Genomic DNA, 27,418 nt, shown 5'->3' with positions numbered 1-27,418 from the left:
TTTACTGTGAGGGAACTGAGTCACTGGGACAGGTTTCCCTGAGAAGTTGTGGATGTTCATCCCTGGAAATGTTCATGGCCAACAACCTGGGATAGTGGAAGGTGTCCCTGCCTGTGGCAGGGGAGTGGAAGGAGATGAGCTTTAAGGTACTATCAAAAACTGCCACCTTTAATACTGAAAAGGCTTCAGAGGGAAAAGATGATGCCTGCAAAACTCCAGTATCATCAGCACTGAACTTTAAACCCCTAAAGGAAAAACAGCATTTGGACTGGAGGGCTGCCTCCTCCTGCATGAGGATCCACACTCTGATTCTCTTAATCCTTGGGGTGGGGCTGTAAAGAAAAGGCAACTTTGCAAAATGTGCTCCTGGAATCAGCATCTCCCCACAAACGTTCCATGATTCAACTCACGCTCAGATCCAGCCTCAATGTGTAATAAGCCAAGATCCACCAAAGTACTTAATCATGTTTATCTTTAAACACACAAGTAGTTTAATCAACTTTTAAAGTGATTTGTTGATTGAGACCAAAATATACTGACACCAAACCACACTGCTTCTCCTTTTTATCTGAACCATTTTCTTTGGTGTTTATCCTTCTATTTGTTTTGGCTTTTTTTTTTCAAAGGGGAAAAATAATCAGATGGGGAAAAAAACCCCCACTAATAATATTTAAAAGTATTTTACTTCAAAAGCACTGTGTACCTTGGGATCTAATCTCCCTTGTCTTTCAGCACAGCAAGTAAATATTTTTCCCCATTAAATTAGTAGCAAGAGTGAACTCACAAGGGGAGTTCACAGGATCTCAAGTATGTCTCCCTTTTGAGGGTCAAAATCCTCTTTGAAGCAGAAACATGCATTTCTTTGGAGAAATGCTGAGGATGTAAAACCCTTTCTGTGTTAAATGTCATTTTTGAAATGGAAAAGCTTTCATGGAGAAAAAGCCTTTGTACTGCACCTCTCTGGAAAATGGTCAGGGTCTGGATATTTGATCTGTCTCATATACTGGCTAAAGAGAATCATTAGAATTTACCAAAGCAGCCTTATATTTTTGCAGCCATAAAAGGAAAGAAAAAAGATTCCTGATGCCATTCTCCAGTTCCAGTGCTGGAGCTGCCTCAGCCAGCAGGGAATTACTTAGGATTTGGCATATGCTCCTCTTCAAAACTCCAATTAATTTACATAATTTCTAAGAATAGGTTCCAGAGAAGTGATGGCAAAGCTTTTAATTAGTATTAGACTCAAAGTGATACACTGGATAATGAACTGCTCTCTCTTCCCTTTATTCACGTTGACAGGAACGACGCCTGTTTAATAAAAGCAGCTACAAGGAAAGGACTGGAGGGGTGAGACTTTCTCCTGGTCCCCGCCAGGCTCTGCAGCCGAACAAAAGAAATGCCTGACATGATAATGGGTGGCAGAATTCGACCCTTCGCTGCTATTTCACAGCATTCAATGCCACCAGCGAGGATGTCACCAGCCATTATTTTCTAGCAACTTCTCCCAGTGACTCAATTTCCTTTGAAATGGAGATCAACAGGCAGAATAGTTTTGACCAGCTGGAGCATTTTAAAGCCTCGTGCATGGTGGGCTTTTACTCCTGCTGGCTGTCAGTGCTTCCCAGGAGCAGCCTGGCTGACCACACAGAAGTTTGCTCTGGATATTAGGAAAAATTTCTACATTGAATGGGCTGCCAAGCACTGGCACAGGCTGCCCAGGGAAGTGCTGGAGTCACCATCCCTGGAGGGATTTAAGAATTGTGGAGGGATTTAAAAGTTGTGCAGATGTGGCATTTGGGGACATGGTTTAGTGGTGGCCTTGGCAGTCCTGGGTTAATGGTTGGACTCGATCTTGGAGGTGTTTTCCAAACAAAATGAGACAGTGATTCTGTGATTCTATAATTTACACCAGAATGCCTGTCCTGGGGTTCACAAGCCCTGAGAGGGCAATGCAAAGACCCTCTGGCTGCTGAGGAGCAGCCAAGTGACCTGGACTGACAGTCAACAAGGGTTCAGAACTCAGAGCAAAGTGAAAAACCATGCCACAAAACATTCAACAAATTAACGTGGCACGGGCAGCACAGCTGCTCACTCCAAGGGTCACAGTCTCCAACATGATGGATTACAGCTCAGGGGTAATGAGTGGAGCACTGCAAAAGCCCTCAATGAACGTCTGTCACTCACAGTCCAAACACACTGGCAACAGCCAGAGCTGTCACAGCTCTCACTATAATCCCAAAAAAAGCAATTAAACTCAGCCCCATGCTCACAGCCTTAGAGCAGGGGGTGCATTTGCAAATGCACAGGCTGTGACCCTCTGGGCCACCTGAAAGACAGCCCTGCTTTGATACACATCTGCACCCTGATTTCCATCTTTACGTGGCTTGTGTTTCTGTAATTATCCTGCAAAAATTACTGATGGGCTTTGCAACAGCTCACTGCATCCAGCATCACACACAGAACTGGGAACTGCACATCTGGAGGTCAACTAACAAGTTAGCCACAGTACTGGGAGCAGAAACAGGCTCCAAATTCCCAGGTTAGGGAGTTTATTCCCTTCCCAAATTCCCTTCTTTCTTTAGAGTCTGAGATAGCCACATAATTTTCTCCCTCACAGCTAACAAGCCACCAGCAGTGTGGATTTCAGAAATACCAGGTGACATGGAAGCCTAAATGTCACTCCAAAAGAGATCCACAAACAGATTTAGAAAAGCATTGCAACTCTTCAGGATCTGAGTAAGCCATAGGGAAGTACCTGTGTGGGTGACATGCTTAAGTCCTGATAATTACGCCAGGAAGTTTTAGTTTTAGGTGATGAACTCAGAAATTTCAAAATCATCATCACTGCCACTTGCCCAACCTGGTAGCTAAATACCAGGCCTACAAATGTAATTTCTGCTAAAAAAGTGCCATTTGGCTGTAAATAAACTCAATTCTGTCCATGTCACAAGAGTGGAGCTCAGGTAATTTTACAGTGCACTGGGTAAAGCTGATAGAGCAGGGGGACCTGGCTAAGCTGCTTTGGTCTGTGACACTCAGGGAAGCTGCACTCTGATAGAGCTGGCTGCTTTATCTGTGTCCCCAAAACCAAGGAAGGGCATCACTTTCAGACTGTGACATGTCCATTTTTAGCCCCTTCTGCTCAAGACCACTGGAGTAATATAATTTTAAACACAGCAGCTTACACAGTGTATGAAATGAGCAAAAGGCATCTAATTTGCATTTGCATCTAATTTTCAAATTTCAGGCTTATTTTCAAATATTTTTGGAAGTCAGGGCTCTTTTGGTCCAGGACAGTCAGATGCACACAATTTACAAAACTGCAACTCCATGTAAAATTCAGAACTAAGTCTGAATGCTGAAAAGCTGCAAGGTTGAGAGGCTAATTAGAAACACTGACCACTTAATAAATTACTGACCTGAGCCTCCTTTAACAGTGTGAACTACTCTTGCCTTCAGTCCCATCTCTCCTGGTTTACCCCAATAAAGGACACAGAGGAGCAGGCCCCATCTGGTATAACTGGGAACATATTAGTTGATTTGGTTTTTATTTTTGAAGAAATCATTTCCCCTCCATCTTTTCTCTCTAATTTCTCCAAGAAACTGGCTGTTCCTAATAGCCTAATTTTAATCACAAAGCTCACGTGTGGGAACTAGTCACAAACACAGTAATAGCAGTGCTTAAACTGCCTCCACAGGAATCTGGCATTTGTTTTTTTAATTGAGAAAAAAAAAAAGAGAAAATAAAGAAAGACACGCTACCCAATGCACCCTCTATGTTATTTGCAGATGAATCAGTCTTGTTTGTGATTCACCAACTTACTCTGCTAAACACAGAGCAATTTTCCCTGAAGGTGCACTCTCTGCAGGGAGACAGAAATCCCTGTAAGACACAACATGTACAAACTGTCCCCTTGCTCTGACAAGAGCCATCAGAGGAAGACCAAAATGTAGAGATGTGGGGTGGGATGATGAGGAAAGGGCGCTGAGAGGGACATTTTAGAGACACCACAACCCTGAAGCAACGAGAGCCAGCTACAAACTGCACCTACTGAAGAGCCCCTTGAAAATCTGCAGATGCTTCTGCCGAGGACTGCATTTAGCCCTATGGATTTTAAGCTCCTCTTGTTGAATAAAAAATAGTTACCATAGAAACAGCAACATTGCAGAGTAGCCGGTCGAAATCCAAGCACACCTTCTCCGTATGGCTCGGGCCAAGGCAGATGGCATTAGGGCAAAGATCCCCTCCCACACAGCGCCTGCTTGGCTCTGCCTGGCCACTGGAAGCATGGGCATAGGTAAATGAGATGCATATTCATCCACTTGGGGTTTTTTTGGTGTGTTTGTGTCCTAGGGTGATGTTATGATGCTTGTATCCCCATTTGTGTGTTCTGTTTATGCTGGATATCATGTTCTGTGCCTTCAAGACTGGCTCTGAAGAATGAGAGTTTTGTTTTGGTTTTGCTATCAGCTGCTCCCCCATGGCTGGTGGGACACAGAGATGGGGCAGTACATAGTGCTGCTTTTGCTTTTTGCTTCTGCTCATTAGCTAGTTTAGCTAAGCAGTCCAAATTTTTGCCTGGACTGTTTCTTCTTTCCCTTTTTTTGGATCTACTCAAACCTGCTCCAGACTGGGACCTGGCAAACCCCGAGAGTTTGCACCCTGTGGCCTACTGGGGCCTACTCTGGGCAGCAGCTGCCCCAGTGCCAGAGGGACTGATAACAGAGCGACCACCCCCAGGAAAGCGACTTTCTGATTTTGTCATCTTTTTCAGAGTGCTGTCACCCAATATTGTTCATTTTGTGTGCTGGGGGGTGCTGTGCCTGTTAAATAAACAGGTTCTTCGCACTTCTCTCTGAGAATCCTTCCCAAACCAGTTGAGGGCAGGAGCCCTGTGGGTTTGATTTCTGGAGGGGCCCCCTTTGGAGGTTTTTGCCCAAATTTTTCCAAAACCAGGAACAGTTTGGTTTGGGTTTTTTAGCATCTCAGAGCCACAGTGCTTCACAAGCGTTGGTGACACCCAGTTGTGTTACACACCCAGGTCCCCTTTCATGGAGGGTAAAGTCACACAGAAAGGGTGGCACAGGTGGGAACAGCTCCTTGAGTGCTCAGAGTGAAACCTGCAGTGTCTCTGCTCACACCCCCTCAACACACAGCCCCTCAACTGTGAGCAGACTCAGGCTGCCTGCAGTAACATCATGGCAGGAATCATTACTGAGAAATCAACAGGAATTTGTGAGAGCAGAAGGGATCAGGAGTCCATTCAATGCACTCTGTGAGCTGCAACCACCTTGGAAAACAGCTACGGACCACAGCTGCTTTTGCTTTCTTGGAGGACATTAATGCACCTTTAGATCATACAATTGTAGACCCATGGAATGGTTTGGGTTGGAAGAAACAGTAATGGTCACCTTATTCCAAAGCCTCTGCCATGAACAGGGACATCTTCCACTGTCCCAAGTTGTTCCAAGCCCCATCACACCTGGCCTTGGACACTTCCATGGATGGGGCAGCTATAACTTCTGGGCAACCCGTGCCAGGATCTCACCAGCTCTCTATTATGAAGAATTAATTTCTTGCTAATATCTAACCTAAACCTTCCCTTTTTCAGTTTTAAGCCCTATCAGTACATGCCCTCGCAAAATGCCCTAAAATGGGTGACTTCTAGGTATCACTACCCTAAACATGGCAGCAGATGCTGCTGCAGGTGCAGCAGCCCCTCTCAGTGGAAAACACTGCCCAGGGATATGGAAGGCAGGAGCTAAGGATGTCACAAACTCCCTCACACCAAGGCTAGATGCAGTGATTGAACTAAACCAGGCTCTTTTGCTGACCTCTCCCCATCCTGAGAGATCCCCAATGAAGAAAACTACACATGCCAGAGGATGAGGAAGGTTGAGGGACCTGGTTCTCACTCATCCCATCTGCTTGGCTTGAACTGCCTCTAGCATTTCCCTCCCAACCCTGACTTTCATATGGTGCTGCCAAACAGACCCTGGGGGCATCTCAGACAGGGCTTGGCTTCTCCCACCTCCCTGGACTGCTCTCCCAACCCAAATCCCTGCTCAGCCTTGGACAGTCAGGAGGGAGCTGGAGAGGGTTAGAGCTGTTCACTGCTCACAGAGGTAGCACCAGGCTGCATCTCACCCTCTTGACTCCCTCTGTGGTGTCCCATGGTTCTTACAGAGATAAGTGCTGAGGCAGGAGTGGATAAAAACACAGCAGAACAACAGAGGGATTGGGAAGCCACGTGTCCTGGATTGCCAAGCAAACTGTCTTCTATCTGCCATCTGGATGCAAGTTGTCTTCTGTTCAGTGGGCAGTTTTCCTTATCTCTTCCACAACCACTCCTCCCCACTGCATGACTGATAAGAACTACAGCATCCCATTGGGAGATGTGAGCCCAGAGGGAGGAGCCAAGCATTCCTACCTGGATACAATCTGGAGATTCTGGAACACCAGCACAGCTTCTCCACTGGATTCCCCAGAGGAACAGCAGCTGCCTCTTCCACTGGATCTTCAGAGGAAGAGACTGCACCTTTCTACAGGATCCCTGCTCCAGCAGAACCAACCCTGACACTGCAGGAGGGAAGAGCCACAATTCCAATGGGACTGACCCTGACCCACAGGGTGTCAGGTTGGGTTCTGACTCTGTCAGTGTTGTTTTGGTTTGCTGCATTGTTTATTTTATCTTTTTACTTTCTTCCCTAATAAAAAACTGTTATTCCTGCTCCCATATTTTTGCCTGAGAGCCCCTTAATTTCAAATTTATAACAATTCAGAGGGAGGGGTTTTACAGTTTCCATTTCAGGGGAGGCTCCTGCCTTCCTCAGCAGACACCTGGCTTTCCAAACCAAGACCCCCTGTCCTAGCCAGGCAAGCAGCAGCCATGGAAAAGGGCTGGAGAGCCCACAGATGAGGCAGAACAGATGGAGTATAAATAATCTGGCAGCCTGCAGACAACTCGTGGGTTATTAAAGCACGGCGTGCCGAGCCAGGGCCAGCCAGGCCAGCAGGGCATGAAGGAGCTCGAGATTGGGGCTTGGCTTCCAAGGGAGACCAAAGGCATAATCCTTTCAAACTGCTGCAGCAGCACGTGCCCGTCCACTGAGGGGAATGAAGACACAAAAACCCTGTTGGGCTTCAAGGCTACTCATGCAGCCAGGTCAGGATTGTCCATGAGTGAAAATCCTATGAGTTTCTCTAATTTCAACTCTTCCAGTACAGAAAACACTCTGAAGCACCCACAATGTTTACTAAATTCTGAGAGATGTTGTTTTCTGTGGTATTTTCTGCTGCAGTCCTCCATGGCAGGAAGGAGTGAATCTGACTCCATGTTCTCAGAAGGCTAACTTATTATTTTATGGTATTATATTAAAGAATACTATACTAAAACTGTACTAAAGAATAGAGAAAGAATACTTACAGAAGGCTACAAAGAATGATAATGAATCTCATGATTCTCTCTCCAGAGTCTGACACAGCCTGACCCTGATTGGTCATTAAGTTAAAATAATTCACATGAAACCAATCAAACAACCACCTGCTGGATAAACAATCTCCAAACCACATTCCAAAGCAGCAAAACACAGGAGAAGCAAATGAGATAATATTGTTTTCCTTTTTCTCTGAGGCTTCTCAGCTTCCCAGGAGAAGAATCCTGGGCACAGAGGATTTTTCAGAATATATGATGTGACAGTTTTCTTTAAAAAAAAAAATCAATGTCTTGGAGAAAATGTTCCTCTTACTCTCACTACTAAAATGCATTGTTCATCCACTGGAAAAAACTATTTATTTTTTTTGTTGGAAGGAGTCCTGTTCAATATTTGTTGACAGGCTTGTGAGTGTAGAGCTAGAAGCATCACTCTGTCCTGAATTTCAGGGGCAGCTCTTGCCTGGGTGGTGGATGGTCCCTCCATCTGTCTCTTTAAGAGAGATCTGTCCCAACTGATTCCTTCCATGTCACTAGTTTTAGTATTAATTAATACTTTTAACTGGTAACAGGAGACATCCAGAAGCTCCAGTCAGAAACAGGAGAACACTGGGCTGGGTATAATAAAGAAGGGTTTTTGCTAGAGAGATTTAGAGCTGGAAAGAACAAACAAGTTCAGGAAAGGAGGAATGGGACCAAAGGCTATAAAGCAGGAACTTCCACCTCTATTAGATATCTAACACCTCTCTCTCCTAGGTGCTCTCCAAGCAGTTTATCAGGATGTGGTTTAGGGAGGTGGCTGCTAACAGCTCCATCCAAGCCAGGCATCAGGATTCACTTCACAGGAATTTAGAACAGGATGCCAATGTGCAAAATCGATGGAAAGACGACGAGCACCCGAAATCCTGGGTAGGATTCAGCTGCCCAAACAGGTGAGGTGAGGATCCATGAGATCTGCATGGCACCCAAAGATCGGGCACAGGAGATTGGAGAAAGCAGAATGGGAGTCAGAGAGGATCCAGGATCTCCTGTCTGCCTCTCTCCAGGAAATGAAACCCATTCACCTTACACAAGCTGCTGGGCTGTAACTCTGCAATATGCACTGGTTTGTAGTATTAGGGCTGTGTTTGGAGCATGGCTCCCTCTTAGAGAGCACCAGCAATGCCAGCACTGAAGCAAAACACTGAAATTGTTCCACTTAACTTGCAATCAGGCCCCAGCAACATTTTGACCATTTTTATTCACAGCAAGCCCTGACCATTTTATCAGATGTCACCTGAAGCCCAAGCCATCATTTATGACCTGTACCAAACCAAGGGCGGGAGCATCTCAACAGCACTCTGAAATCAGAGCAGACACAGCAAAGGACACATGTCCTTGGGCTGTGGCCTTTTGGAAGGATTTGTGCTCCTAAGCCATTCAAACATCCTTGAAAACCCTGTCTGTATTTATTTTCCTTCAAGGATCAACATGTTTTCTGAAAGGCAGGGAACAACAAAATAGCAGGTGCATTGCAAAAAGCTTTCGTGAGGAGGAAAATTTATTCCAGGATGTGCAGTTTGCAAAACACTATGTTTAGTAGCTGCATAATAGCAGCATTTTGTGACAGTTAAACATCATGTTCCTTTCTCAAAGGATCCTAAAGCATTTTACAAACACTTCCAACATATGGCCAAGTGTAAAACAGCACCAGGAAAAAAAAATAGAGAAGAAAATCCTGTTTGCAGCTTTCTCTCCTGATTTTTGCAACCAGCTCATGGGGTCTGGTGTCTTCTCCCTGGATGCCAGGAGGGGATCAGGGCTGTGCTTCTGCAAGGGGTTTTTCAAGCTGCTGCTGAAGACCACCATGTGCCAAGCTCAGCTCTGCCACACTTGTGAGCATTGATAATTCAGGCTCAAACCCATGGTTTTTGAGCTCTCAGGCAGAACCCAATGCTGTGACACCGAAACTGAGGAGTGTCACAGCAGCAACAGGCTGACAGACCCCTGAGAGCTGCTGCTCCTCACCCTGCAAACGTGGCCCTGCTCTGCCAGTGCCACCTCCTGGGGACAGCTGGATGGCACCACGGTGACATTTCCCTCAGTCAGGCAGAGCTTTAAGGACAACATGGATTTAACTCACAATCCAGCCCAGGGGACGTGCTCATGGAGAGCAAGCACACACCTCCACCCTGCTCAGCCAGGGAATTCTGCAAGGAAATGTGGAAAAAACAGAATGTAACTGCTCAGTGTGCAGTCACCATGTCTGTCTGCCAAAGTAGACACTTTCAGCTTTCCAGAAGATCTCTAAGAGTTGCCAGCTGTCAAACCTTGTGTTTTTTATCTCATCTAACAAACCGCTACAATATCAAGGAGCCCCAGGCACGGTGTAGTGACACTACTTCTGTGCTGGGTTTGTAAATAAAACTTAAAAAACTAAAATTAGAAGGAAGTTATAAAAGACACCTTTGGATACAACACTGTTTGCTGGCATCTGGGATTCTACTTGAAGGTCCCACAGATAATCCTTGGCTTTCTTTGCAAGATCAGTTGAGTTTACTCCCAAGTCTCCTCAACCCTTAACTCATGTTTAAGTCATTACCAGAGGAAGACTTGCTCACAGGCACAGATGACATCTTGTCTTTTTCTCCTTAATAAAGATGTACAAAATGGGGTTGATTCACCCCAAACGGGCAGAATAAAGTGATGCCCACACACAGAAAATCTATTCAGTCTCTTGCCTGCCCAGCAATAAAATCTGAATTCTGTTCATCTTGTGCTCACCTTCCACATTATGATAAACAGATAAATCCTACTGACCTAATCATGGACCCAAAGATTTTGGCCACATTTGGCCCCAGAGTAACTCTACTCTTGGGCCATTCAAGCATTCCAAGGTTTTGCACTGTCTTCTAAGGTGAACATCTTTGCAAGTTCCAAAGCTCCAAGCACACAGCACAGCAACTGGGATTTTATGAATTCAAATTTATGACCTGCATGCAATAATTAAAATAAGTGGGTATAAGTCTGGCACACTGGGAAGAGGCAGCAACACAGCTGTTAGTCATAAACTTTTTTTTAAAAAAGGATGTTTCATGAGCCTCATCAGAAACATTCTTCACTCTTTCACACAGACAGGAATAAAATTTACACATTAGAAATTCCCTTCTGTGATATAATCCCTGCCCCACACAAAGCATTTTTGATCTTGAAGCTGCCAATGCAAACTTTTAATAGAGTTGGCAGATGGAAGCCTTGGATGAGATGAATGGCAGAGACCCAGAACTCCGTGCACTTCACTTCCAACCCAGCACAGGGCTCCTCAAACCCACATCTGTGCCCAAGGCCAACTCCAATCTTCCCTCTTCTCCCAGCCAATGAGCCTGGGCTATTAGCAAAGTGTCCCCTAATTAATGTGGCTAATTTGAGTGCATCCCAGCTGGGTGAGGAGCCTGGATTCCTCATGGAATCCAGGGAGGGTGAAGGTGGCACTGGGGTTTTGCGGCAGCCAGAATGGGACGTGGTAAGAGATTTATTCCAGTAACAGAACCATCAAATTGTTTCAGTTAGAAAAGCCCTCCAAGATCCAAATCCAGCACTGCCAAGGGCACCACCAAGTGCCACATCCACACATGAACTGCACCAATTCCAGGGATGTTTTTGAGCATCCCAGTGCAGTGCTGCTGAAGGACCAGAGGGTCCCCAGGCTGGTGGTGTCCCCGAGCAGGAGGTGACAGCAGAGCCATGGGGCACTGCTGTGCTCCCACACCCCTCCCTGAGCATCCCCTCACTGTCCATCCCACCCCAGCCAGGATGGAACTGCTGGAGCCAGGCAGGCACAGCTGTAAATCAGGATTAGCTGCAGCCACCATGGTTCTCAGCAGTGCAGATTTACATGGGAAATTAAAGGCAGTGCCTTGGGGCTGAAGCACCAGAGTGAGAATTAAAAAAAATTATAAAAAACAAGATGTAGGAACAAAATAATCTCTCACTTCTACTACAGGTCTCTGAAGGAGGTTTCTCTACCTTGTGGCTTGTGATCAGGTGCAAACTTTAGTGTAAGGCTCACAGAAATCTGTCCAGTTTGTGTCAACTTCTATAGTCACAGCCTTACTATTTCACAGTTATGTATGATGTCTTTGCAGAGATTTAACATAGTAAGACACAGGAAAAATAACTGGAGGAATCCCTGCTGGTCACCCCCAGCCCCCAGAAAACACCAACTAAGAAATAAGTCCACACATAAAAAGTGTTTTATACAAACATCCAACTTGTGACCTTCCACGGTTATGTATTATAGCAAATGCCTTTCCAGAGAAAGTTTAACATTAGCTACTAAACATGGCATGATATTTATTCATCACAGGTTCCACAAGCAAAGGAAAAATATCTTTTACCTTGAACACTTCCATTGGAAGAGGAAAATTTGCTGCATCATTAAGGGATTTTTCCAGAGCGCATTTCCACTCAGTTATAGTCTTCAGAGAATAGATATCTAAAGGGATGACAATAACAAAAAGAAAAAAAAAAGAACAACAAAACCAAGAGGTGACTGTTTGGAGATCAAACATTTTTGGAAGACTAAAGTTCTTAAGTCATATGAATGGACAGAGCAAGTGAAATGAACAGTGTCTACATTCCAAGCTGTGCAACATGGATAAATTCAACACAAAAGCAGCTAGCAGGGGCACACTGGATAAAGACTGTGTTTTATAACCTGGAGTAAAATCCAGAAAAATTCACATCCTTCAAATTATTCTGCTGAAGGAACGAGAATCATATTATCTCATTACTTGAAAATAGTGAAAAAACTAATTTTCATTTCTCAAAATACCTGATGTTTCCTAGTTTGAAGAGCCTCAGGTCTTCAAGCAATATTAGTCATATTTGAACAAAACAAATATTATCATTATTAAGACACCTATTCATCAGAAAGTGTTTAGGGTTTGGGTTTTTTTTTTTAATTGCAAGGTTGGGTGGGTGTGGGAAGAAACATTTCAGGTAAATCCCTACCCAGACACATTTTTTGGTATCACACTCAAACCAGAGCATCACAGCAGAGCAAACACTTACACTTATGAATTTTCATCATTATACTTTTAGGGAACATCTTTGTGCAGCTTCACATTGCTTGCAGTGAGTTTCTTTACACAGGTTTAATATTATTAAATCATGATATTAACAAGCCCTTTATGGTTCAGTGCAGTGAAATGCCTATGAATCATCAAAGGGAACAATGCAGGAACAATGCTGTGATGGGGAACATTATATTGGATTTACTCCTGCCCTAGAAAACACATTGTTATCTTGCACGTAACAAGTTATTGCAGAACATTCATATCAAGGCCTCAAAGAGAGAAGATAGGTAGATAGATTGCAACAATTATTAAAACGAAAATGAACACATGCTCAGTAATAAACTCGAGCCTTGATACAGAGTGAGGAGTGTGGAGCTTTTCTTTGCCCAGTCTGGCTCCCCTCATTCACATCAAGGTTCAATTTGGCCCAATTTGCATTTAAATCCTGTACATCTAATAACCACATTTATTTACTAGCTAGCAGAAGATTTACCGCTGTATCTTACAGTTCTGAAAGAGGGAATAAAAAATACGTGTAAAAAAAAAAAAAAGGAATTGGCAAGCACTGTTTCCACCTAGCACTGATGCTACAAGAGAATTTTATGCTCTGAACTCAACAGATTTAAGACCTTATCAAAGCAGGATTTGCAGAATCACTCACTGAAGTGGATGTATTTATACTTCCACTATATCAAATCTCACTACTTCAGAACAGACATCAAGGATATGCATATGAATTTAAACACGCTTGAAGGGGACTGTTAACCTTTCAGGGCAGCATTTTTAATTCCTCAGCTGTCTGGTTATTAATGGGAACATAGATTTCAAGTCTTTGTTTACAATGTGTGCAGCGGGCACAAGTGTTAAGAAGTGTACTCTTTATCTAATTGTTCATTATTTTATAGTTTTGTTGCCCCACTTCTCCCTTGCCTGCAGGAATTTTGATCAGCATCAAGTGCAGGGGAGGGGGATGACTCACCTTGTTTCTTTCTTTTTTGGTTTAATTTACAGGGAAATACTTAACACAACATGATTTTGCCCCATGCTGCAACCAGCCTGTTGTTTCAGGTCTGAGTTCAGAAAAACTCTGCCTGATGCTTCCCTGCTGGAAACAGACACTCATTTTCTATTGTGATGCTAGTGAAACACAGGAAAGTGGAAATTGCCATTTTGGGCAACTCTGGCCAAGTTTTGGGCAACTTTGGCCAAAATCAGTGAAAACAAGCAGCAACTTCTCTGGGCAGTATCAACAAAATTCAAGATACAGAGGCACCTCCAGTGGTTTCAAGGGCCAGCAAGGAATATCAGGTGTACATTTAATTAGTGGCATCTCACTTATGCTGGGCAAGTGTATGGACACTAAATTGCATGGTTAAAAGAGCATAAAGCATTTTATTTAAGTGTCAGGGCTCCAGGTAATTGAACAAAGTGTACTGTGTCAATTTGTATTAGGGTTCACAAGCAGTGAGCAATTAAAATGACTGGCAATTTGTCTTTAAATAGAAAGTGGCATAAACCAGGATGATCTTGTCCTGCATAAACAGCTGAGCTCAGGCCATCAGTGGCTCTGTGTCAAGCAGCCTGTGCCAATTTGCACTAGCAAGGAGGCTTATTCCAGACTCAGATATACATCTGAAGGGAAAAATAAGCTATAACCCCTTTGCTTCAGTTAAATGGGCTTGTGAGATATACAGAGTTGTTTGAAGGAGACAGCTGAGATGCTGTTTCATAGACTCACGGAATGGTTTGGGGTGGAAGGGACCTTAAACATCATCTAGTTCCAATCCCCAGAGGACCCTCTTTCACATTAAGTGGTGTTAGGATGTGGGTGGCTTCAGGAAAGAGACCCCTCCATCCAAAATATTGTTTGGGTCCATAGGATCTCCCTTATCTGAGATGCTCTGCATCCTGAAAGACTGACCTGGAAACCTGGGGTGGGGAATCTATAGAGAAGGATGCACAAACTGGATAAAAGGAAGAGCAGAAAGCAAATGGAATGAACAAAGAGGAAGCACAAATCTCCTCTGGGCCATTTCTATATTCCCCAAACCTATACAGGCCAAGAGGGTTCAGAGATGGTCAATGAAAAAATTGTTTCTCTGTAACACAAAGACTCTGTAAATAACAGTGGGTGATATTCATGCTCTCCAGCACTCACATCTAATTTAGAAGTGATGGGTAACACTGATTCCTACCTACCAGAGAAGAAAAACGCACACTTGCAAAAAGCACTGAGGACCCAAGTCCCAGACAAACTTGTGAACACAAGAATTGAACATGTCAGGGTCAACTCTCCTCATTAAGTGTGAGGGACAGAAGCCACAGCAGAAATACCTTCCCAGAGGAGGGGAACTTTCATGGAAAAACTTACACCCAGAGCACAAAGAAAAGGAGGCACAGACCTGGATGCACTTAACCTACACAGGAGAATGTGGATCAATCTGTGATCCCAGACTGGCTTAACTGCAGCCCCAATCCCTTTCCATTCCAGCTGGTTTGAACACTAAACTCAACCCTAGAGACTTCCAAACCCTAGAGACACTTCATCTCCAAGCTGTAATCTCCTGATGTCATACAGTCTGACAGACTTGCAAAGATTTCAAATGAATTTATTTAATAAGCAATACACTCCACAGGACCCACTCTGAACCCAAATTAGATGGATCTCACCTCCCATTTGTGCCACAACCAGAAACTACTGACAAAGCAATGTGAATGCTGGAAAAGGACAAAGCATCTCAAAACATCAGTGAACACCACAAAGGGAGACAATATTTCTAGGAGGTTCCTTACCTGCAGGTGGGTCCATTCTGTATTTATTCTCTTGACACCAACCGACTGGTCGAAGTCTGCAATCCAAGTAAAACAACCACTGGTCATAGGATTCAGTCTCCTCCAATCCCACATAGCGAAGGCGTAATCTTCCTCCAACATTTTCAACCACACTAACTATCCAGTACTGAAAGGGATTCTGGGAATCCTGCAGCTCTATTAAGGAATCAACTGTAATGAGGTCTACAGGGTTTTTTCCTCGCAGAGGCTGTTTGAATAGAAGCAAAACTCCTTATTTTAAACTTTATTTGAAGACTTCTCAAGGAAACAGATGACAGCAGAAGATTATTTTTGTTTTTCACACCATCATCCAAGCGATCAGCAAACAGTCTGTTCTTCTTCTATTTTACCCAATGTCTTCCAAGTGCAAATTCAGAAGTAAAACAGAAAACAACAGTTGTGCTAATTTCTCAAGCGACATCATCGACAACAACAAAAAAAAGAATAATAAAGGTGGAACAGCTTGTAAGGCCTATCCATTTAGGAGGCTCCTGTACTACTCAAAGCCCAGTTGTATTGAAGGATTTAAAACAAATTATCATTGATTGCAGCTGATAAGAACCAACCACAGGACTGGACCCTAATATTTACCTAGAAGGTGACTACTTTGTGCATGACCCAGAAATTTCACTCTGTGTACTGATCTCTTTCACCAAAGATCAGCTTTATCTTATTCCTACTAGCAAGAAGAGCAAATTATCCCCCCCAGCCACAGATGCAGGAGGCTGTGGGGGTTATTCCAAAGCTCAAAGCCCACAGCAGGTTTGGAGCCAAGCCCAAGGCACACAGGATTTGTTGGGTCAAGCCACCATGCCCAAGAAATCCCAGTGACTGAGGTTATTTGCTTCCACATGGTTATTTTATTTTCTGGGATCCCAGTTTTGCAGCATTTTACACATGTGTGTAACCTTCCACCTGCAAGCACAGGCATTAAAAAACCATGAGATGCTCTGCAGAACAACCCCTTTGGGGCTCAGTGGTTTTATTTTGTGACTGTGAGCATCTCTGTGTTCTCAAGCTTTAACATAGTGGTTAAGATTTCTTATTCTTTTATTAAATACAAGTTTGAATTCTTATGCAATGTCTCAGTTCCGGGGTTTTAAGAGCAGCATTAAAATGACCCCAAGACTTGGAAGCATTGGTCCCCAAAGGAGATGCTCAGCAAAGGCAAAATACATTAAAAACAAAGACTTTTTTTTTTCCTGTGTGTTTGTCTCACTTTTACTTAATTAAACCATATAAACATCTCACATTACTTTTTAAAATATTAACTCTGTAAATCAAGAGTTAGTCCAGGATGGTTCTTTCTAATAGTGGCTACAAAACAGAACAAGGAGAATGCCTTATTTTTCAAAAAGTTATTTTTCCTTCTGAATATTGAAAATATTGAAATTTTAAGATGCAATCGATTTTTGTATGTCTCTCTTAATACAAAGAAGCAGGCAAGAGCATGAGAATATGGTAAAAAATGCAATTAAAATTAACAAAAGCTTATCACATGTACAACTTTAAATAAATTTATGATTAACAGATATTTCTCAGAACAATATATTTGCCATAATAAGCTACTTTTCTACAGTGCAAGCTGCAAGCATCTGTATAATCTCTTCAAATATTATTTCATGGCAAAATGCAGTGTCAGAATTTAATAATACAACAGAAATCCACTTTAATGTGGATTTTTTTCCCCTCTCATACAACTGCTTGCAACCAAATATTCTTTAATATGAAAGGATGGTGTAATGATTTAACTTATTATAATAAATCCCTGGCTGTATCAAAGTGAATATTGCTTTTCTGATTTGTGTGCTAAATTTTAAGCCAATGGGCTGTCACTTACCCCATGAGAACTGAATGGCTAGGATTAATAATCAGCTTGCATGAAATATTAACATTTACCATCATGCAAGAACCCTTCACATGCATAGCTGGCACGTAAAAATTAAAAAAAAAGGATTTAAAAAGTAGCACTACATAGTGATTTAACAGCCTAACAACAATCTGCAGCACTCATGAACAGCAAACCTGTCAACAGGGGCCAACATACATTGCAGGACACAGCACTGAGCACATAAAACACCAGGAAAGGGTCAGAAACTGCTTCAAGCCAACTCAGTGTTTTCTCTCTCTGCTTTTCTGCCTGCAGAAAGGGGAGGTTTGGCACACACAGAGATGGGGGGCTGGGCACCACCAGATTTCTGCATGTGGTAGTCGAGGAATGGGGATGCAGCAGGATGTGGATTGTCTGGGGTCTGCAAGGCTGTTCTTCACTCAGACTGGGGGGGGAAGACCCTAATGGTACAATATTAATTATCCCTGCCAGGTCCATCCATACTGCTTGGGCACGTGGAAAAAGGATGCAGCTGTGGATGGTGGAAGTGAGCAGGGACAAAATGACCAGAAATGGTGCCTGGATGGACACTGGCTTCCCACAAGCCAAATGGGCACTTTCACAAATTCCTGTGTGGCCTTGCTTTCAGCCTAAACAGAGGGACAAAGAATGAGGGGCTCCTGCAGGAGCATCTGTCTCCTCTCCAAAGCACCCACAGCAGAGCAGGGCAGGCCCTGATGCAAAAGCTGCTCCTGGTTTCAAGGTGAAGCTGTGGGATTTTTGTCCAGGATCTGAGGCTGTCCCAAGTGCAAGCCACCCCTTGGATTTGCTGCAGACTGGGCTCTGGGAGCATCTAAAAAATGAACCCTTCTGCTCTTCTGAGGCCACCTCACCTAACAACTTCCCCGCTAAATGTGACTGCTGGATTTAGGTGGAGGGAATGTCCTTGAGGGAGCACTTCCCATATAAAGATAAACCTGACAATGCTCCCCATCAACCTAGCAAACCCCCTCTCCAAGCTGTGCCACAGAGTCACAGAATGGTCTGGGTTGGAAGGGACCTAAAGATCACCCAGTTCCAACCCCATGCCATGGGGCAGGGACACCTTCCACTAACCAGATTGCTCCCAGCCCCATCCAATCTGGTCTGAACACTTCCAGGGATGGGGCAGGGATGGATTGGCAGCTCAGGTCACCAGTTTGATGGATCTACTGGGGCACTGAAGGGCTGAGCTCCCCCTGTTGTGGATCCCCTCCACACTCTATGCCTTTTCTGAGCACCAACTTTGTAAAGATTGAAAAGGCAAAACTCCCCATGACTGGGGCCAGCAGAGTCCAGGCACTGCTGCCATGGATTTTGGGGCATGGTCAGGTCCCAGGGCTGGCAGACACAGACACTGCAAGCACACAGTGAGGAGGAGGAGGAGGAGGAATGCAATCTAATACATACACCTTCCAGCAAATTGGCAGGGGCCGTCCTGGCGCCGGTCAGATCCTGGATGAGGAACTCTGTCCAGTCCATGTATTTCTCCTTGATTGCTGGGGAAGAGAAGGGAAGGGAAGAAAAGAAATGCTTAGCACAGTAGACTGCAGTGACTTGCCATGTGTGTGTCACACAGTGGACCTGGTGTATTTATTAAGAAATTATTCATTATTAGAGGGATGAGGCCCTGGCACAGGGTGCCCAGAGAAGCTGTGGCTGCCCCATCCCTGGAAGTGTCCCAGGCCAGGTTGGACAGGGCTTGGAGCAACCTGGGATAGTGGAAGGTGTCCCTGCTCATGACAGGGCATGGAATGAGATGATCTTTCATGTTCCTTCCAACCCAAACCATCCTGTGATTCCATCAGAAACATCACCTCAAGATTTACCAGCTCTAAAGTTTTGGATGCAGCTGCAGTTCAGACAAAGCAGAAAAGCTGGTTTGTTGTCCAGTTCTTTGGGCAACCTGTTCACACAGTTAAATCCCGAAAAAAGGGAAGGTGTTGCTCCACTGTAGCCACTGACAATGATTTATAACATCATGGTTTATCATCCCCATCTCTCCCATTCAGAATTGGCCACTGCTTGTGCAACCACTCGTTTCCTGCTTATCACCTGGGCTCAGATGTGATTTATAAAGTCTCTCTGTATGTTCACTAATGACCTCTGGGAAAAAAAGAAGCTGTGCAAACTTTCAATTCCTTGACAGGAGACCAGAAACTGCAGGTGCTTTTCCAACAGAGTAGAAAAATCAACCCTGAGAACATCATATATCAGCTGCTGAGTCAATACACCAGCAAGAAGAAAGACTTAAAGTCTTTCCCTTATCAGGAAAAAAAAAAAGAATAATTTCTGAGGTAAACACTGTGAACCAGCATCAATTTAGGACGTGTATGCAGTTTTATAAGGTTTGAACTGAAATATATAAATTTTGCCTCTACGATTCACATTCCAGGTCAGTTCTGGTTTAAATCAGTGGACACATGAAGGCAATAATTCAGCAAATCTCAGCTTGACAGACAGAAATGCTTCTTCAAATGTACTGTGCAGTTGCTATCAAAAATCCAGAAATTCTACTTTAATTCTACCTGCCTGTAGAAGAGAATTAAATTACATCTGAAACTTTGTTTTCTCTCCAAACTAATCTTACTTATGTGTGAGAGAATCATCAGGAATGCAGTTATGCTGCTAACTCAGAAACACCTACAGAAGGGAAAAATCACAAACATTTGAAAATGTAAACATTTCCTCTGAATAAACAACCAGATATGTTATTTAAAAACCATTACCCCATGGTAATCCACAGGACTGAGCATGGATAAAGACACAAGCCATGCCCAGGGCACCTTGCCTCAACCTCATTTCTGAGCTCTGCTCCTTCCCCAAAAGCCAGTTCTCCCAGCTTGAGCTATACATCCCATTTAGCTATCTAAATTCCTTTAAATGTGCATTTAAATGTACTTAAAATTATCAAACCTTAAATGTACTTAAAATTATCAAACCTTGCACTGCTGGACTCGAGCCTCCATAAAATAGTGTTTGAACTTGCCTGGAACCATTCTAACTGTTTTGCAGCACCAGTTTTGCATGATTTCCAGAAGATTTATAACCTTTGCATTATTTAAGATGAAAGAACAGCCTGAGAAGAAATAGTTTGGATATGACACTTCCTCTCTCAACACTCCTGCTGTGTTGAACTCATCAGTTCCTGTCCACCTACCTTAGGATAAAGAAACCAAGCTGAATTTTGGCACCAGGGAGAGGATGGGGATTGTGGCAATGAATGAGGCTGGGGTCCCTCTAGCTCAGATTCTGCCTCCCCCTGAGCACAGCACTGGGTGCAGCACAGAAAGGTGCAAGTTGAACTCGATTCTGGCTCGTTCCCACCAAGTTGTCAGCCAAATCTCTGAATGCCAGAGCTTCGCTACCGAGGAATGACAAATGTGATAAAAAGCACACACTTTGAACTTTGAAAGCTGGCAGGACTGGGGGGGAGGGAGATGGGGGGAGAATAGGATTTTTCAAAGTTGACAACAGATTAACAGATTTCAGGGGCTTCCACTTCCAGATGCCCAACTGGAGATGTCATAACGATGCCTGATTCACAGATCTGCCTGTCTGTCAGTCTCCCAGTGCCTTTCAGAGAGAGAGGAAAAAAATCCCTGTCCTTTTTTAAAAGACTTGCACCTCACAGTTTGACATCTAAATAAGCTCCTCTCCACATTCAGATCTGGATTAGAGACTTCCAAAGTCCAAAAGTCACAAGGTGACCTCTGTTTTCAGACTAAACAGGCTCAGCTGAAAAAAAAAACCTGAGCTGTTCTCAGTTTCTAGGTGGTTTCAGAACCATCCTTCCCATACAAATCTAATTTCTAGGGTTTTCCTTTATTATGCTTTTGTGGCATAGATAAAACGGCTCTGAAAACCTCTGAGAGACAGGAAATTGCACTGGAAGTTGTAGAAACAGGGATTTGTACCTTCCTCTGTGCCTACAGAGCACAATCAGCCCGCTCAGCTTTACAGTTCAAGTCACCACAGTGCAAATATTAATTTTTAGTAGTAATGAAGTGAATCTGAATGATCACGATAGCTGCAAAAGCCTTTGAGGACCAAGCAAAATGTTAAACAAATATATTCAAACAAGGAAAATCTGCTGGATAAATGAGAATAGCTGTCAGTGCCATGCATGGGTGCCCAGCCTGAGCATCCCTCTCCAGAAATGCTGCTCCTCTGGAATATCAGACTCCTTCAGCACTGGGGAGTGAAGCAGTGAACTTCCCATCACTATTTCCCATTTTCCCTCATCATCAGCTACAGGAAAAGGCTCTACAGAACCTCTCCTACTGCTGGACAGGCTGGGAGAATTCTGCTTTTTTTTTGCTTTACATAAAAATAGTGTTTGAACTTGCCTGGATGGGTAGGAAGGTGGCCAGGACAAAGAATCCTGCTCCATAGTGACCTAAACTCCACTAGAATTCCTGTTTTCAAAACATTTTCCCCTGCCTTAAATTAATTCAGTGAGTCAGGAGTGGTCCATGGGCTTCAAACACCTGAAAAAAGACCCAAAATTTCCCTCCCCAATCCCTGAGGAGCAGCTGTAGGGATGAACCAGTCCCAGACTCAGTGATGGGCTGGTGAAGGGTGAACCACTCCCAACAGACCTCAGTGAAATTATCCACACCTGCAAAAGTAAAAATCAGTAAAAACCTTGCAGCTCACTGCCTCCTTCCATGAAAAAAATTATTATTTCAGAGATCACCTTCTAGTGTGGCAAATATTACAGCAAATTCTTCAATAAGAAAAAAGACTTTTCCGACATTAAGACTCAGGCTATAAAATTGAGTGCCCCTTCCACCAAGAATTGGATCATATCCAATATCCCTCAAATTCTTCCCACTTTTCCCTACTCAATTCACCTTGCCCACAACATCTCTGACTCCCATTCCTCTCTCCCCTTCTTACCCACTGCTATTTCCTCACTTTTACTCATTTTCCTCATTTTCCCAAGCTGTGTCCTGACACTCCAGGCTGCATTTGGAGCTGAGGAGCAGGGGCTGCTGCCAGCTGCTCACTGGCTGATGTATTTAGTATTTATCAGGTTTTCCCCATCAAGCCCAGCCTTTTCCCCTTGCTCTGTGTGTGCTGACCATGAAAACCATTCCAAGAGAAGCTGGAAATGCACATCCCATCCCATCCCATCCCATCCCATCCCATCCCATCCCATCCCATCCCATCCCATCCCATCCCATCCCATCCCATCCAAACCCTCTGAACACGTGCCCCAGAGCCAGGACAGCAGCTTCATTCCCTGCAATCCTGTAAATCTCTGTGCCCTGCCTCAGCCTCAGCACATAATGGGTTCAGATTTATCTGCCTCTCTAGAGAAATAAGAGATTAAAAGCACATTCACAGTCCCATGGCAGCACTGAGGCACAGGCACTCCATTCAATGAATATGAGATACTATTATCACATTAGCAGCTCTTGGGATTTTATCTCGTTTTCTAGTAGTTGCTGTTTTGCTGAGAGTCGCTTCTCTCAGGTTTACATGGAAATCCTCATTTTCCTTTTTTTTTTTTCCCCCCCAAGAACGGGACACTGCAAAGTGCAGGAAAAACCCTGAAATCTGAAAACTCGACAAGACAATGGGGAGAACGTGGTTGGTTTTTTACTTTTCAGGACTGTTTTTTTCCCCCCAAGGCACCCACTTGATTGGCAAGAACAAGATTCAGGGATCTGAACTGCTGCATTTGGTAAAATAAAGGAATGGTTGCATAAATAACTTACAGGCATACAGCACTTAAAAATAAGCTACTCCCTGGAAACACCTCAGCATGCCCCATGGATACATGTGCCCAACAAGCAGTAATATCAAATTATGCTCATTTTTGTCCATACCTAAAAAAACCCAACAACCAAAAAACAACAAAACACTCTTCACATTTGGATTTCCTTTTTTTTTTTAATAACCCAGGATCACCAGCAACCTGTCGACACCTCTGCTGGAAAATCCCCACTGGAACCCATCAACCTCTAAACAGCAGAGTTTTAATTTTCTCATACGTGAAGAACAGCATCTTAAACAGCTTTATAAAATGGTTTAAGATCTTTCAGATTAATCTGCTAAGTGACAACACTCTCAGTGTGGGAACTATTTTTATCATTAAAAAATTTAACTCTTTCCTAGGACTGCAACGAACAAAAATAATTAACAAGGGGAATTATAGCTGGGCAGGACTCAGGCAATTCTTTTGCCTCCATTGTGAAATGAACTAAAATACCAGGATCTCATTAAAAGATTAATTTTCAGGATGTTCAAAATTTAATACAGATATAAAAATTAGAAATATATAATACATATATTACATATATTTTATATATTATGTATATATGTTATATATTTTATGTATATATTTATTATATATTATGTATATATATTATATATATGTTATATATATTATGTTTTTATATATATATATATATATATGTATATGTATATATATGTATATATATATGAGATACAAGAATCAGATATACACTTAAGATACATTAAAATAAAGCTGCTGGTGCCAGAAAGAAATGCCCAGAGCCTGGAGAGAAGGATCACAGATCAGCAGGAGAACATCTGAAGGGCAACTCAAGGGAATTCCAGCCACTCCATCCAGCAGGGATAGGTGACATTATAGTGGAGATCTGCTACAGGTCACCCACCCAGCAAACCAAGGCTGGACAGGGCTTGGAGCATCCAAAATCCAGTGGAAAATGTCCCTGTCCATGGCATGGAGGTGGAAAAAGATGTTTTTTAAGGTCCCTTCCAACCCAAACCACTCTGTGACTCTGTGACAAGATATGCAGTTTTTTAAAAGCTAAACAGCATATTGCAAAACCATATAGAAAGCTTACAATATTGACATTTTCTTTTAATTTTAAAGTTGTCACAAATCTGATGCAATATTTATAAGTTACAAAAATATTAACACATAAATGTTGTAGCTATGTTATAAAGGTCTAAATGATGGAGTTGAAATGAGATGTCTTTATATCAAAATAACATAGATTGCTAAAACAATTTGTTTAGACTTCACCCATCAAAACAATTTGTCAAAACTGACATGTTCTCACAAAATATTTCCATTTTGATAAAACAGCATTTTGACAGGAAACGGTTGAATCCCCACATTTCCATTCCTCTTGCTGAACTATTTACATCCCTGGGAACCAGACTGGATGTGAAAACAGGATGGGGGCTGAGTGCTGTCCCCAAGTAAAGGCTCAGCCTGTTTCTGAACCCTCCCCAAGACCTTCAGGGCTGGGAACACAAAGCCAGATCCCCTACTAAGAATTTCCAAAATAAATCAAGTAAAACCTACATTTAAAAAAAATTTACTTAGTGCTTTAATGATTTTTTTTTTATATAAAAAATGACTGTTTGCTTCGAATTCTTTTGTGGGCTCCCTGAAAAAAAGCCAAATGGGGCTAAAGACATCTTTAAACAATTTCTTACTTAAAACTTCAAACAGTCTTCTGTTCTCACAGCAGCAGAGTTCTGTGGTTTGGACTGGATCACAAAATAATGCAAATTCAGTCCAGAAAAGAAAAGGAAGTGCATCAAAAGCTGTTGATCTGATTTCCTTGTGGTGCAGCCACAAATATCATGAGACCCCAACTTCAGAGCTCAGGCACTGCCTTCTACACACCTGTCTTAAATAAAGTGTTCAAGGAAAATAAAATAAAGAGGATTTTCATGGGAGCCAGAAGTCATAAACAACTGTCCACCAAAAAATGCAGGTGCTCAAATGACACCTCTGGACCAGCAGCACTCTGTGCTCCCATTCATGGGAATTTACAGCAGGCTAATGAGCAGATGCTGGAAGGAAGTGTGATGTCTGTAGGAGAATGTGTCACTCTTGCATTCTCTCAGTATTTGATCCTTAAAGCTGTTGATTAATCTGCTCGCTCCTAATTATCTCACTTTTTAAAAAATAAAACTGAGTTAAGTGCAAACTTCAAATTAATGTTTAGCCCATGTGAGCTACTTAATTTAATAACAATATTCGGCATATTTTTTTTAATGTTAATGTTTTAATGTTTTTAAATGTTTTTAAAATTTTCTTCAAGATATTTGGTGTCCTCTGTTTTTTCTATCCAAACCACCTTGATCTCATTTCTAAGATAAGATTACACCGTAGTTTTTGTGGTCCTGACCCAAGAAAGGGCCAGCACACAGACTTTAATCCTTGCACACCCAACTCTGCATGAAAAAGCAGCCCTTGATTAGAACAAAGGAGAAGAAAATTAAAAAACAGATAAAAGCATGAACACATACTTTAGGTTCTCACCTGAACAACTCCCTACAGTTTTTTTCTATTCAACTACACTGAATTTCAGTAAAATTCAACTTTTATCCTTCCTGCTGCCATTCAGAATTTCCAGAAATTATCTGCTCATATCCTCTGGGTCAAAACAATCAAGCTGATGAGCAAAAAGCTGCCTCAGTGTCCACAGGACACTTTGCTTCCCAACATCCTTTGAGCCCTTCACAGACGTGCACACCATTCCCCTTGTGTTTCCCTAGTCTTTAATTAACTGCTATCTTTTAACAATAAAAAAGCAGTGGGTGGCTTGGGAGTTGCTTTTCCATTTCTTGAAATGAAAAATGCACTGGCTACAAACTCCAACCAAGCTGCAGGGACTCTGGGTGGAAGAGGTGAATGTGGGATTCTGTGGGAAAACATCATCAGTGTGTGCAGACAGAATGAGGGATGCTATTATACCGATTTTATTTTTATTATTATGCAAAATCTTGTAAAAATCCCCTCCATCAACTCACTGAAGCTCAGGAAGCTGAACAAGACACTTTGGTCACCACCACCAACTACTGAGGCACTCCCAACAGCAGGATCAGCTGTGCTCACCCCAAACACAACATTATGGATACAGACACACTTTTCTGACATCCCACTGCTGTGGCTGTCTGCTTCCAAGTCAAACTGCCCAAGATCAGAGGAGAAATTTTCCTCAAAGATCCCAACAGTGCCACAAACCCTGCCCTGACTCCCTGAGCAGAAAAACCTCAGGTACCCATCCAGCAGTAAATTATTTAATCATAGTAACTGTGATTAATTACCTTCCTTCAGTCAAAGTCAATACCTGGTTTGCACTGAAGTACTTAAAATATTTTTTTAGAAAAAAGCTAAACAAGAGAAGGGTGCTGATAATGGGAAGGGACTCAGCTCTGTCTTGATGGTGTTACTTATCAATTGCAATCAGATTATGTAGATAAGGAGCAGCAGCAAACCCATCAGCTCCACCTGCACTTGTTTCAAGGCTTCATCCAGGTGTGATCAGCACTGAACTATTTAAAATAACTTTTTAGCAAAGGGGTAAAAAAGAGAGGGGTGTTGATAGTGGGAAGGGACTCAGCTCTATCTTGGTGGTGTCACTTATCAATTGCAATCAGATTATGCAGATAAGAAGCAGCAGCAAATCCATCAGCTCCCATTTGCACTTGTTTCAAGGTTTCACCCAGCTGTGATCAGCACCAGCCAGCCTGGAATGACCCAGACACAGCCCTGCTCTCCCTCAGGATCTGGGAATGAGGGGAGAGAGATGCAGGTGGGACACAGAAAGAGGAGAGGGGAATTAATCTCTTCCCACCCTTCACCTTGCAGGGATGCAGCCAATTCCTTCACCTGGTCCTTCAGCATAACAAAAAGTCATCCAGCCTCAACAGGTTGGAATTTAATGATGAAGTATTCAATTGTTTAAAGCATTTACCACATATTTATAGCCAGGTTAATGGTTGGGCTCAGTGATGTTTTCCAACCCAAACAAGTCTATGATCATTTATTTATTTTAAAGGTGGTTTTACACTGATTTCACCTGGAACACAATTCTGCCATGCTGTCACCTAGACTAGGTACCAAAACCCACCCTCATTAATACCATCAAAACTTGGGAAGGGAATGCAAAAATATCTTCTGGACACAACCATTTTTAAGTGGGTGTCCAGCTTTAGGGCAAATTTTGGGAGGAAGCTTCTGAAGGTATTTTCTTTGGGAGGAAGCTGGGAGGTCTTTTCTAGAAAGCAAATTCAAGCAGCCTCCCACCCCCAACCAGTTTGGGAGGTAAACCTCCTTCAAAAAAAGTGGAAAAAAACCTGTTTATGTAACAGGCAAAGTATTCACAAGCATAAAATTGAATAATATTAAACAATGGACCCTCTCATTGTTCTGAAGAGATGGCAAATTCAGAGAGTCCGTGTTGTGGGGTGTAGCTCAGCTCACTCAG

General features: G+C 43.0%; 1 protein-coding gene across 1 annotated transcript in view; it reads right to left on the bottom strand.

Moving 5' to 3' along the window:
* Nucleotides 1–27,418, bottom strand: part of SFMBT2 (Scm like with four mbt domains 2) — a 109,845-nt gene that overhangs the window by 41,971 nt on the left and 40,456 nt on the right. Inside the window, exons 5-7 of the mRNA XM_058805530.1 lie at nucleotides 18,600–18,688; nucleotides 15,281–15,527; nucleotides 11,807–11,904 (exon numbers count right to left, since the gene is read on the bottom strand). Coding sequence (XP_058661513.1) covers nucleotides 11,807–11,904; nucleotides 15,281–15,527; nucleotides 18,600–18,688 — 434 coding nt within the window. The remainder of the gene's footprint in view (nucleotides 1–11,806; nucleotides 11,905–15,280; nucleotides 15,528–18,599; nucleotides 18,689–27,418) is intronic.

This window comes from Ammospiza caudacuta, chromosome 5, assembly GCF_027887145.1.
Source record: "Ammospiza caudacuta isolate bAmmCau1 chromosome 5, bAmmCau1.pri, whole genome shotgun sequence".
In the NCBI taxonomy this organism is placed as follows: Eukaryota; Metazoa; Chordata; class Aves; order Passeriformes; family Passerellidae; genus Ammospiza; species Ammospiza caudacuta.
This window is presented reverse-complemented; position numbering and strand designations above follow the sequence as displayed.